The sequence below is a fragment of the Emys orbicularis genome, chromosome 4 (genome assembly GCF_028017835.1).
Source record: "Emys orbicularis isolate rEmyOrb1 chromosome 4, rEmyOrb1.hap1, whole genome shotgun sequence".
Taxonomy (NCBI): domain Eukaryota; kingdom Metazoa; phylum Chordata; order Testudines; family Emydidae; genus Emys; species Emys orbicularis.
In genome coordinates this window covers 122,844,001-122,857,228 of record NC_088686.1, presented here as the reverse complement: position 1 = coordinate 122,857,228, position 13,228 = coordinate 122,844,001, and the positions used below count along the sequence as shown (strand labels likewise).

Here is a 13,228-nt window from a genome sequence, read left to right as displayed (position 1 = left end):
AAAGAGGAGGAGGTGGAGCTATGGACACCCTGCAGCTACACATCACCACTTGGAGCAGGCCTGACACAGCAGGGGTGGGAAGTTGCTCCTGTTGAAGTGGTATAGAAGTAGATATTCTCCTCCTGAATTATAGGGGAAAATCCTGTTTCTGTGAGGCTTCCTCCCCAAGCTCCACGCAGAAATGGTGCAACTCTGCACCATCCCTTGCTACGAGCAGTGCCTGGGCTCAGCTGTGGCACTCAAAGAAGGTTAACACAATTATTGGGAAGGACAAATTGTCTGCCCCACTTAACCAAGCTGGGAACCCCAACAGTCCCTTCCCCCATTTATTTTGTTCTCTCAAAGTTTTACTTAGCCTTTCAAGGCAAGGTTAGTGTGAAGGTGGTGATGGGGAAGCGAACTGTTGGACTCCAGAGGACAATGCTGACCTTTATTTTAAAAATATTTTTAAACTAAAATTTCAAAACAAGAAGTCATTTTGAATAAAAAAATCAAAGTACTTCATTCCAAAAACGAAAAAAATTGGGACAAAAGTGTCAAACAATCCGTTTAAACCCAGGGGAAGTTTTGGTTTTGACAGATGAGCATTTTCCAACAACAAAAATTGTTTAAAAGTTCCTGACCAGCTCTATTATTGACTCTGAGCTAGATGGGTGATTTGTACTTGAGTGGTCATTTTTCCTCTTCATCACAGAAGTCAGTGGGGGACAATTTCTCTTCTTCTTTATGGATACATGCAGATCCCATAGGGTGCTATCTTGTCACACCTTCTAGTCTAATGCATCTTAGAGCTTGGATGTAATCTCCACTGCCCATTGTAGTGAGTATTGTATTACTGATGTATTTAATGTTGTGCATCAATGCAGGTTCCAAGGCAATAGGTTCTATAAAAAGTTAATCATGTACATGTTTGGAAACTGGCTAGTATAATACAGCTTTGGACCATGATAAGAACATACATACAACATTACTGGTGCAGCATCTAAAGACAGTACAAGTTTATTCACACCATTAAAAGCAAAATAAAGAGATAATTGCTCTGGCAAGAATTAGTGCTTTGGAGTTTTTTGGTTAGGAAAGATTTGCTTGAGGGAAGCAGACGGAATAGTCAAGTGAGCCACCCACATTTTTTAAGCATGTAAAATGAGCTTAGAACAGCCAAGTCTTACCAAAGACAAGAATCAAACAGGTTTCAGAGTAGCAGCCGTGTTAGTCTGTATCCGCAAAAATAACAGGAGTACTTGTGGCACCTTAGAGACTAAGCTTATGCTCTAATAAATTTGTTAGTCTCTAAAGAATCAAACAGGACTGAGTCAACTGAGCCAAGAGCCAGAGTGGATCATCACTGCATCCTTCTCTCTCCATCCCTATTGCACATTCTACCTTTGGAACAGGATAAGGACACAAGTTACAGTACATCAACTAGTACATTAGAAAATCAATATTCAAGGTAAGAAGCAGATTAAGAAAACTGGATCTAAATCTGCAGAAGGATCAATGTTCTGTGGCTTGTAAGAGAGGAATTCTTCACTGTCACACAGTGTCATTTGTCAGGGTCAGACGATATATACAGGGATTAGGGAATATGAGTTTGTTTGGGGAGAATAACTGTATAGAGGATATGTTCTTTGGTCCTAGAGAGGTGGCTACATCAAGAGGAATAAGAGATAGCCAATCATCAAGCAAGGCATTCTTACAGGAGAATCCAGAGAAGCCCTTGGAACAAATAATACACACTACAAAACAATTATGGTAGAGTTATTTTGTACCATAAGAGCCTTTTAAAATAACGTGTAGAGTTTTGGGTATTTTTTTTAAACAATAGCAGTATTTTTAGAATGGTTTATTATAACTGGAGGCAGATATAAATAATTCAGATGGGAGAACATACTTGGGTTGGAATGAGAGGGGAAGCGACAAGGTCAATGAAAGGGAGAGAAGGGTGATTTGGAATGAGCATTCTTAACCAGCATACAGTACAGAATAAAGATGTAGTGCTGAAAGATCATAAACATCCTTCATCCACACAGCATTCTAATGCACAGAATTATGTAGAATCATCAGAGAACAGGGTACATACTGTATCTCAAAGTGCTGCAAGCTCTGGAGTGATGGCTTCACAAACAATAGACAATACTTGCTCAGGTATGTATTCCAGACAGTCACCCAGTGACATGCAGCGTACCTACCAGGTGATGTACTGTGGAGGGGACAAAGAATTGGGTATTCTAAGGTTACCTCCTATTTTAAATCATCCCTCTGATCAGACCACTTAAGATGACAGATCTAACTCCATCTTTACCTATGGAGTGGAAATGTATTATGGGAATGCTAGTACCAACTGTACAAACAACTTCCCCTTCTAGATTATTTAAACAATAGTTTCCAAGCCTTTTGTAAAGTAATATTTTTCCTCCTCTTCAGTTTTTCAACTCTCTCATGTCTTCTACAGTTGCAACTGAGCACGTGTGTATGTGTTACAAGAGCCATATTATTTGTGCTACTGCCACCAGCCATCTCTTTACTGCCTTTCCCCATCCTCAGCTATAAGACAAGCAAGCAGGTAGAACCAAGCTATCATGGTGGTAAAATCCTGCTCTGATACCATGAATGGCTGATGGATTTTTGTAACAAGTAGTAACTACTCAACTCAGTACCTGCCACACACAATTCAGTTCTTCAGAGTGTTGTACAACAATTCTAGCCTAGTGAGATGCTATTGGTAATAATGTATTTCAAAACATAAAATGAGATTAACTGACTTCCCAAGACCACAGAGCAAGCCAATGACAGAGCTGGATTAGAACTCAACAGCTCCTGCCTCCCAGTCCCATATTCAGACTAAACCATGCAGCCTCCCCAGCTCTGCTCATTTATGAATGGACACAGGCACATTGCTACTATGGGTTGAGTCAGACACTTTCACATTAACAACACGGCACGTCATTAAGGTGGACACGACATGGTTATGAGCCAGGTAATAGATGAAGGCTAAAGGTCATGGACAATAAAGCAATAACGAAGGCTAAGTGCCAACTAGGAGATCAAGTTGTGGTATACATACATTTAAAAAGATCAAAATGAACTATATTCATTTTATGAAAATAATTGATGAATCTCTCCAAGACTGATTAGAAAAGTGACAGTAACCTGGAGTCCAGAGAGGTCCTCCAGGAATATCCCAACAATTCTTGAAAGGGTAGATTGAGGATAACCTTGAGCAAGTCTCTGTTTATCATGACCAAAGTTTTTCTTTCCATAAAAATTCCAGCATGAGGACCCCACTCAAGTCCGTGCTTTTGAGACCAGATAATAGAGGATGAAAAAGACAACCACCAGTCCAGCAGAAACGTAACAAAGCAGTTTGCGATTATCCCTTCCCGAGCGTGTCATGGTGGAGAAACGCTTCACACTCCCCGTCAGCAGGCCTGTCACACTCATGAAATCTGAGTCCTGAGGGAGACAGAAAGGTGAAATGGAGAAATTATAAAACAAATGGGGCTTTCCCTAGAGAGTGCTACTTTTTTAAGCAGAACCATTTCAGTCACTAGCTGCCTGGGGGAACTGACTAACTCTAAAGTCTAAAATAAAAAAAAAATAAAAAAGGAAAAGCAAAATACAAGCAGCAATCCGTCGTTAAGAAATCACTGTCTGCTACTCTCACACTCAGGCTCCAGGGACAGAATATTACCTTCAGTTCATTCAATGCAGTTAGATATTTGAAAGGCAAGTAAAGTTCTATTAAATGCAATGTACACCCCCAAAATATAACAACAACCCATGTCAATGCAACTTTAGGTATTTTAATTGCACACAAATCAGAAAATGCAGAATTAAGGGTCCTCAGAGCAACCTTAGTTTTGTCCTAGTCTACATATGCATTACGACAGGGTCCTCAATTATGTCATACAAAAACAACAAGGAGTCTGGTGGCACCTTAAAGACTAACAGATTTATTTGGGCATAAGCTTTCGCGGGTAAAAGCCTCACTACTTCAGATGCATAGAGTGAAAGTTACAGATGCAGGCATTATATACTGACACATGGAGAGAAGGGAGTTACTTCGCAAGTGGAGAACCAGTGTTGACAAGGCCAATTCAATCAGGGTGGATGTAGTCCACTCCCAATAATATATGAGGAGGTGTCAATTCCAGGAGAGGAAAAGCTGCTTCTGTAATGAGCCAGCCACTCCCAGTCCCTATTCAAGCCCAGATTAATGGTGTTAAATTTGCAAATGAATTTTAGTTCTGCTGTTTCTCTTTGAAGTCTGTTTCTGAAGTTTTTTTGTTCAAGGATAGTGACTTTTAAATCTGTAATAGAATGACCAGGGAGATTGAAGTGTTCACTTACTGGCTTTTGTATGTTACCATTCCTGATGTCCGATTTGTGTCCATTTATTCTTTTGCGGAGGGACTGTCCGGTTTGGCCAATGTACATGGCAGAGGGGCATTGCTGGCACATGATGGCATATATAACATTAGTAGATGTGCAGGTGAATGAGCCCTTGATGGTGTGGCTGATGTGGTTGGGTCCTCTGATGGTGTCGCCAGAGTAGATATGGGGACAGAGTAGGCAACGAGGTTTGCTACAGGGATTGGTTCCTGGGTTGGTGTTTCTGTGGTGTGGTGTGTAGTTGCTGGTGAGTATTTGCTTCAGGTTGGGGGGTTGTCTGTAAGCGAGGATTGGCCTGCCTCCCAAGGTCTGTGAGAGTGAGGGATCATTTTCCAGGATAGGTTGTAGATCATGGATAATGCGCTGGAGAGGTTTTAGCTGGGAGCTGTACATGATGGCCAGTGGTGCTCTGTTATTGTCCTTGTTGGGCCTGTCCTGTAGTAGGTGATTTCTGGGTACCCGTCTTGCTCTGTCAATCTGTTTCCTCACTTCCCCAGGTGGGTACTGTAGTTTTAAGAATGCTTGATAAAGATCTTGTAGGTGTTTGTCTCTGTCTGAGGGGTTGGAGCAAATTCGGTTGTATCTTAGGGCTTGGCTGTAGACCATGGATCGTGTGATGTGTCTTGGATGGAAGCTGGAGGCATGTAGGTACGTATAGCGGTCAGTAGGTTTCCGGTATAGGGTGGTGTTTATGTGACCATCACTTATTTGCACTGTAGTGTCCAGGAAGTGGATCTCTTGTGTGAACCGGTCCAGGCTGAGGTTGATGGTGGGGTGGAAATTGTTGAAGTCCAGGTGGAATTCTTCAAGGGCCTCCTTTCCGTGGGTCCATATGATGAAGATGTCATCAATGTAGCGCAAGTAGAGGAGGGGCACTAGGGGACGAGAGCTGAGGAAGCGTTGTTCTAAGTCAGCCATAAAAATGTTGGCATACTGTGGGGCCATGCGGGTACCCATAGCAGTGCCACTGACTTGAAGGTATAAGTTGTCCCCAAATCTGAAGTGGTTGAGGGTGAGGACAAAGTCACAAAGCTCAGCCACCAGGCGTGCTGTGGCCTCATCAGGGATACTGTTCCTTACAGCTTGTAGTCCATCCTCATGTGGAATATTGGTGTAAAGTGCTTTTACATCCATGGTGGCCAGGATGGTGTTTTCAGGAAGAACACCAATGCATTGTAGTTTCCTCAGGAAGTCGGTGGTGTCTCGAAGATAGCTGGGAGTGCTGGTAGCATAGGGTCTGAGGAGAGAGTCCAAATAGCCAGATAATCCTGCTGTAAAAGTGCCACTGCCTGAGATGATGGGGCGTCCAGGGTTTCCGGGTTTATGGATCTTGGGTAGCAGATAGAATACCCCTGGTCGGGGTTCTGGGGGTGTGTCCATGTAGATTTGTTCCCGTACTGTAGCTGGGAATTTCTTGAGCAGATGGTGGAGTTTCTTTTGGTACTCCTCAGTGGGATCAGAGGATAGTGGCCTGTAGAATGTGGTCTTGGAGAGTTGCCTGGCAGCCTCCTGTTCATAATCCGACCTGTTCATTATGACTACAGCACCTCCTTTGTCAGCCCTTTGATGATAACGTCAGAGTTGTTTCTGAGGCTGTGGATGGCATTGCGTTCCGTACGGCTGAGGTTATGGGACAAGTGATGTTGTTTGTCCAAAATTTCAGCCTGTGCATGTCTGCGGAAGCACTCTATGTAGAGGTCCAGTCTGTCATTTCGACCATCAGGAGGAGTCCACACAGAGTTCTTCCTCTTGTAGTGTTGGTAGGAGGGTTCCTGTGGGTCAGTGCACTGTTCAGTGGTGCGTTGAAAATATTCCGTGAGTTGGAGACGACGAAAGTAGGCTTCCAGATCACCGCAGAACTGTATCGTGTTCGTGGGGATGGTGGGACAGAAAGAGAGTCCCCGAGACAGGACAGACTCTTCTGCTGGGCTAAGTGTGTGGTTGGAAAGATTGACAATGTTGTTAGATGAGTTGAGGGTACCACTGTTGTAGCCTCCTGTGGCAGGTAGGAGTTTAGATAGCTTACTGTCCTTTTTCCTCTGTAGAGAAGTGAAGTGTGCATTGTAAATGGCTTGTCTCATTTTTGTAAAGTCCAGCCACGTGGAAGTTTGTGTGGAAGGTTGGTATTGTATGAGAGTCTCCAGTTTTGAGAGCTCATTCTTTATCTTCTCCTGTCTGCTGTACAGGATGCTGATCAGGTGGTTCCTCAGTTTCTTTGACAGTGTGTGGCACAGTCTCTCACCATAGTCAGTGTAGTATGTTGATTGCAATGGATTTTTTACCTTCAGTCCATTTGGTATGATGTCCATCTGTTTGCATTTGAAGTGAGGTTTTTACCCACGAAAGTTTATGCCCAAATAAATCTGTTAGTCTTTAAGCTGCCACCAGACTCCTTGTTGTTTTTGTAGATACAGACTAACACGGCTACCCCCTGATACTTGAATTATGTCATACAACACACCACATACAGTATAGCTAGTAATACAGAACGCTACTTATCTATCTTTAAGGGCTTGTCTATACATGGAGTTATTCCTGATTCCAGGTGTAGAAACTTATTCTGGAATCAGACTTCCCGTACGTGCAGTTAATCAGGGATAACTCCATGCATAGACAAGCCCAAAGGTTTAGAAAAAGGTGCAGTTTCTTTCCATTAGATTATAATGGTATTTGCAGACTAGAACACCATATTGCTCAGTGCTGTGTCATCAGATAATGAAAGACCCTAGTGTAATGCAAATTCTCTCCTCTCAAGCCCCCCTTTTCCTCTATCTTTTGTTTCTGCCTTCTCACATAATTATCATTGTCAGCAGTTCCTTTTCCTTACCCAAATCTAATGCTGTTCACTCTAATTAAAGCTTCTCTTAACCTCCAACCTTTCCTTTCTCAAAGTGCTTGGAGAAAAGGCTATTTTCTCAGTCACCTCTCAGAGAACCATATTCTTGAAGTCCCGCAGTCTGAAGTGCGACTCTGGATATAGCACAGAATGTACTTTCCCTTGATTAGTTCAATGACTGTCTCCTTTCTCATGATAACTACTTCTTTTTTCCTCTTCACCTTTGACTTCAATGCAGACTTTGGAACGTTCTTTCCTGTTACGCTACCTCCATAGACGTGTAGGCATCTCCAGTTCCCTTGTTTACCCAACTGCTGTTCGTCACTAGTAGTGGTTTCTCTTCTGCATCAAGAACCCTCCTATATAGAACTTAACAGGGCTCAGTTATTGGCCATATGCTTTCTTCCATCTACTTTCTCCCTCTCCATTATGATCTTATCGCTCCCATTTTTATCCTTTGCTATAGTTTTTCAGCCACACTCAAGTGAACATGTTATCCAATAACTTTAATGCTGCATCCTTCCATCCAGTCTTCCTTAATTACACGTAATTTGTGGCTTCTGCTCCAGTTTCCTCCAAGACATTTATTTGAAATGCTTCTCTTAGGTAAAAGCACAAATTCATCTCCTGAACATACCTTGTTGATTTAAGAGTCAGATGAAGGCCTTTTGCCCATAATCTTGCTGCTAACCTTCACCATCAACCTCCATTCTCCTCTCCTTCCCAATTCTGACTTTGTATGTGAATGTATGGATCCCACCCGTTGAAGACTTCATATAGATCTTCATCCCATCTTGCTTTCAATCCTGCAGTTACCTTCTCTATGGCCTCCATGTTGCAGCTTCTCCAGACTCCAACATGTGCAGAAAAGCCACTGCCTGATCTCGCTCATGAAGTAACAGCATGACCACCTCAGTCCCATTCTCAAACATCTGCATTGGATTCCCTTCCTTTCAGAATTCTTCCAAAAACCTCAGTGGGTAAGCTCTATGTTACAGATCTTCTCTCTCTGTTGCTACCATACAATTTGTACAGCAATTTAAGACTGCAATAGGGGGTGAAGTTAAGCTTGTTAAATAAAGGGGAAATAAATTGGACATTAAAAACATGGAGGTTAGAAATTAAGGTCTTTTCCCCTAGAATGATAAATTAGGGCATCTGCTAGCCCACACACTGCACAGCAATTTCAGCCTTTCCTGAAGTTCCTGGATCTTCCATCAGCAGCCAGAGTTTAGAATACCTAACCAGATTTTATTTTTGTTTTATAAATTATATTTGTTTTTCACAATACCTGTGAAAGTTAAGGTGGTAAGTGGAAGGAATAAGATACTTGATGACATGAGTAGATACACATTTGCACAGAGTCCCAGCCTCTGCACTTCCAAAAAGAGTAGTGAATACGAAGTCCTGATTAATTTTATGGGTTTCAGAGATTATGGGAAGTAATCCTGACATATTTATAAACAATTCCAAAGTTACAAACAAAAATGTCCAAGAAAGGCCTATATCTGAATATTAGCTTTAGAGGCAGAGGTTTTAATCCCAATAAATAGATAATCTCCATCTGTATTTCTAAAATACACCGTTTTATTCCAATGGTTCCTGTTACTAGTTGCTAGCTGTGTTAGTCTGATCAGACGCAATGATATTAGCAGCTGGTATGTATCTGTTGGACTACGTACCAAAAGGCCCACACAAAATAGCTTCACATTTATCACCCAGCATTTGAGACATTGCCAAACCCAATTGCTAGAATTTAATTTGGTGCTGTTTATTGGGCTGCTATGAAACTCAAACAATGAAGACAACTCTTGAGATTCAGCACAGAAGTTTTCACCCCTTATGGACTTCTATCAGTTTCTTACCGTGCCATCCAGATAGCGGTTTTGATCCTCAGCATCTTTGTCAATATCCAGTGCCAGCTAGTCAAGACAGAGGAAAGCAAGTGTCAGCGTCTCCAAGTGAAATGATCAACTCCTAACATACTAAAAGCTGGTGAAATTCCAAGCACACAAACAAGAGTGGCCCACCACTCCTACCACCTCCCACACATACACACAATGTGTTTGTTCAGTCCAATGAAAAAAATTGAATGTCTATTATACAGCAATAGTTGCAGTAGAAATTCCTGATATCTCCAGCATCAGAAATTCTGCCCTACAACCAACCACAGACAGAAACTTTTGTATATGAAGTCACCATGCAAATACTGGAAAAGTGAAAATGGAAAACAGACTCCAGTATTCTGCTAACACTGTGGTCTCTGCATTAAGAAGTGTAAGTAAATCAAGGTTTTTCAAGCCAATGGAACTGATTTAGTCTCAGGAATATTATCTTGAGGGAACACTGCACACACACATCTTTCTCATGAATATTTTTAATATGGTTTTATTGAGACCTTCCAAAGACGGCACCCTTAACAATATATCTTTGCATATCTTGACCTCACCCCCCATTCACTTACCAAACCGAATTCCTTCTCTGGATGCCACTAAAACCAGACAATTTTGTACCCTGTAACATAGTTAAATCCCAAACAAGGGATGAGGATTTCATAAAATTCCCCAGGACATTCCAATAGCAAAAGTTAGCTACCTGGCCAGTAATAGACAGTGATGTACTTAAAAGCTTCTCAAAAGCTGAATAAATAAGACAGCCCCATGTAACCTACTATGTACTCTCAACATCCATGTAAAACAGTAAAGAAAATGTATGATGTGAAGTTAGCAACTAACCGATTTCAGCCTGGTGACCTTGGTGGCTAGATTGTCCGCCATACGCTTATTCTCCACATCTAGCATATCGTCCACAGCATTTGGACTCTGACCTGAAAAAGTCCTATTGGTTATGATACAACAAGTGGCAATGTATTTTACTGGTTAAAATTGAGGAATGGAGTCATAATTTCTGATTTCTATTTTCAGTTCTACTACAGACTTGCTTTGACACCTTGGGCAAGTCACTTAACTTTTCTATGCCTCCATTTGCAGAGTCGTAAAATGGGGATAATAATGCTTACCTACTTTATGTGGGTATTGTAAAGATCAATGCCTGTGAAGAACTTTGAGATCCTTTGATGAAAAGGTACTACAGAATTGCAAAACATTACTACTAAAACCTTATGGAACTTGCAAGAGTCATTTACAAGGAACTACGGAAAAAACACCACACCACTACTTTTGGGAAAATGCCTTCTTTTTAAGGCTGCTTTTCAGACAAATGCTAAATGGAAGGTTATGCAACTATGAGCAATAATATTTCAGGAAACTGTTTCTCTCAGCCCTGAACTACTGTGCCAGGTATCATTGGTCTGAAATGAAAAGCAAATTCATCAGGCATTTGACAAAGACATTTTCTACATCTGAGTCCCTGCTCTAAAAAAATGCCTAATTCTGCCCTTAGCTGCACAGGTGCATATTTTGGAAAAGCTTGGGCTAGAGAGTGTGTTTGTGTACATATGCAATAATAAATAATAGTAGTTTGTTCTTCTGTAACAATTTCCATATGAGGATGTCTAAGCCAGATAGTCGTGCCAACTTAAGTAAGGAGTATTACTTAAATGGAGGAACCACTGCTGAAATCTTGGGGTGGCAGGGGAGCCTGTAGTTCATAATGAGCATGCACACACAAGTCCAAAACATCCCTCACCAGTCCTCAGTCCATTACTGATCGGCCGCACTTCTGCAGCAGCTCTACCGCCGCTGTTTCTTTGGCGGTAAGTCCTTCCCTCCGAGAGGGACTGAGGGACCTATCGCCGAAGAGCCGGACGTGCCGCCCCTTTCCGTTGGCCGCCCCAAGCACCTGCTTGCTGCGCTGGTGCCTGGAGCCGGCCCTGGAAGCAAGCAGAGTGATGCCACGCTTGGCGGACCCCCCGAAACCTACTCACGGCCCCCACTGATCTAGAAGAGACAGCCCCATTGGAGCATCCTCCATGGCAGTGGTTGCCGGAGGGAGGGAGGTAGAGGAGTAACCCATTTCCTAGAATGTTAACTTTAAATTTGTTTTACGAAATTACTATTTAGAAAACCCCACATGCACAAGATACTTAAACAAGAAACCAAAGTGACTGCCTGATCGTAGTGTCGTATCCTTTGATCCCCTCCCTAACTTCAAAACTACCAGAAAACCAAGCCAACCCCATCCACACCTATTTTGTACTGATATGCCCCTTGCTGCCCCACAGACCCACACCTAACCAACTACCCACCCCACATCTTACCAACATGGGCTGCATTGTCCTCCCACCCCAATATCTTACTGACAGGTCCCTCCCCACACCAGAGCCACCCCAAACCCACCCTCCACCCCATGCCTTACTGCCACCGTGCCATGGGCCTCATTGTCCCCCCAGTTTCCTCCAAACCCCAGCAACCCCCAGCCACTGCCAGGCCCCGCCCCCGGCTGCCCCCCACCCCACTGCCAGGCCCCGCTGCCCCACCTCACTCCCAGACCCCCACCATAGCCAGGCCCCGCCGTTCCCTCTCCCCAGCCGGGCGCCCGGGCCCGGACTGATGGCGGCGGCCCCGAGCTCGGGACTGGGCTGGGCCCGGGGCTCCCGCTAGCCCGGGGGAGGAGGCAGCGCACTGAAGCCCGGCCCTGTCTCACCTCGGCCCCAGTCCGCCATGGCCGCGTCCCGTCTCGGTGCCTCCGTATCCGGCTTCGGCCGCTGGCGAGCGGCTCCGGTTGGCGGGGGCGGGGCGCCACAGTGACTCCGCCTCCCGGGGCGGGGCCTCCCCTGCCACCGAGCCCGGGCGGCTGTGGGGGGGGAGGAGACACCGGTCCGGGAGCGTCCCGCCCAGCAGCCTCCCCTCCCCCCTGACCGGATAACTGGGCCCCTCTGTCCGGACAGTTCCGATCCAGTCCCCCGGTGTCCCTCGGCTGACCGGGCAGGGAGGCCAGGCTTGCCCATGCCGAGCAGGGTACGGGGTCGTGCCCCACCGTCTGGGGACCGACCCATGGGCAAGAGGGTGGATGCGCCTCTTCTGTCTGATGGCTGAATGCTAGTTGTGTTAGACCCATTGCAATGGGGCCCCACACCGGCCTGCGTGCTGATATAAGTCTACATCAGCAATACACTTGTGTGATGTGTGGGTCCCTGTAGGGCTGTAACCCACCCTGCTCTCTCACCTTTTTGGGTCATTAGGGTTGCCAGTTTTGGTGCCAGGTGTTCCTGGAGGTTTCATCCCATAACATGATAGGCTTTAATTAAAGATTAATCTTTTTCTCCTGGAGACTCTAGGACAATCCTGGAGAGATTCCAGCATCCTGATTGGCTGCTCCCCTTTGCTTAGGGTTTGCAGATTAGACAGTGCCACACCTGGTGGTAGGCCTCAGTGCTGCAAACCATCCCCCCAGGGTTCAGTTTTTAAACCTGAGTGATAGTACTGCAATGCTGTTTGGTTTGGGCTTGTTGTAACGTGAAACATAGGAATGTTTACATTTTAAAAAAATAAGCTTTGAGTGGAATAGAAAACATTTCTATAGTTTATTTTAATTAACAAAGTCTAACATCCTGGCCTAAACTTCCTGTGTCTCCTTCTCACACTGACAAAATGTTATTTATTTATCTCTAAGCCTGCAATTTGATTCGTGTGAGCAGACGCCTGCACAGAGCCCCCGAGAGGTGCAAGGTTCCAGCGATGGGGAACAGCTGGTAGGATCTAGGCTTTAGAGAGCTCCATCAGCGGGACCACTCAGGGAGGAACTCTCTGCGTGGCAGTAAGTATTTACACCATTGGGACACCGAGGATGAACAAATAGGGAGATGGAAGAGATCAGAAAAACGGTGACTGAGCAGTGATATTTAGCACATGCCTTGTTTGTTCCATAATGTTTGCTATTTTATATTTCATAGCTTTAAATATTACATATTTTTTTAAAAAAAACGAATAGGAGAAAAACATAGAGAAAGAACAGGTTTGCCCAGCCCTGCTTGATTATTTTACGTTAGGAATTTTTTTTTCATCTGACTCTCAGTCTCAAACACAATGGGAGAGGAGA

General features: G+C 44.1%; 1 protein-coding gene across 3 annotated transcripts; it reads right to left on the bottom strand.

The window, feature by feature from the left end:
- Positions 1–1,183: 1,183 nt before the first annotated feature.
- BET1L (Bet1 golgi vesicular membrane trafficking protein like) lies at positions 1,184–11,903 on the bottom strand. 3 transcript variants are annotated; one of them, XR_010561369.1, is made up of 5 exons: positions 11,834–11,903; positions 9,964–10,055; positions 9,094–9,150; positions 3,065–3,453; positions 1,184–2,200 (listed from the first exon to the last, which is right to left on the bottom strand). XR_010561369.1 is itself a non-coding variant. In XM_065402825.1 (4 exons), exons 1-4 carry the CDS (start codon positions 11,850–11,852, stop codon positions 3,286–3,288), a joined length of 336 nt encoding a protein of 111 aa, XP_065258897.1. In that variant the 5' UTR covers positions 11,853–11,903; the 3' UTR covers positions 2,951–3,285. The 3 variants fall into 3 exon arrangements, 1 of the variants encoding a protein (XP_065258897.1); XR_010561370.1 differs by having other exon boundaries at positions 3,151–3,453; XM_065402825.1 differs by lacking the exon at positions 1,184–2,200 and having other exon boundaries at positions 2,951–3,453.
- Between the last annotated feature and the right edge of the window lie 1,325 nt (positions 11,904–13,228).

What these genes read in the sequence shown, in the direction of transcription:
- BET1L (XM_065402825.1), bottom strand. An exon ending in AGGTCACCAGGCTGAAATCG is followed by an intron (nt 9,151 to 9,963) that starts GTTAGTTGCTAA and finishes TGTCTTGACTAG; the next exon opens with CTGGCACTGGATATTGACAA. An exon ending in ACCGCTATCTGGATGGCACG is followed by an intron (nt 3,454 to 9,093) that starts GTAAGAAACTGA and finishes TGTCTCCCTCAG; the next exon opens with GACTCAGATTTCATGAGTGT.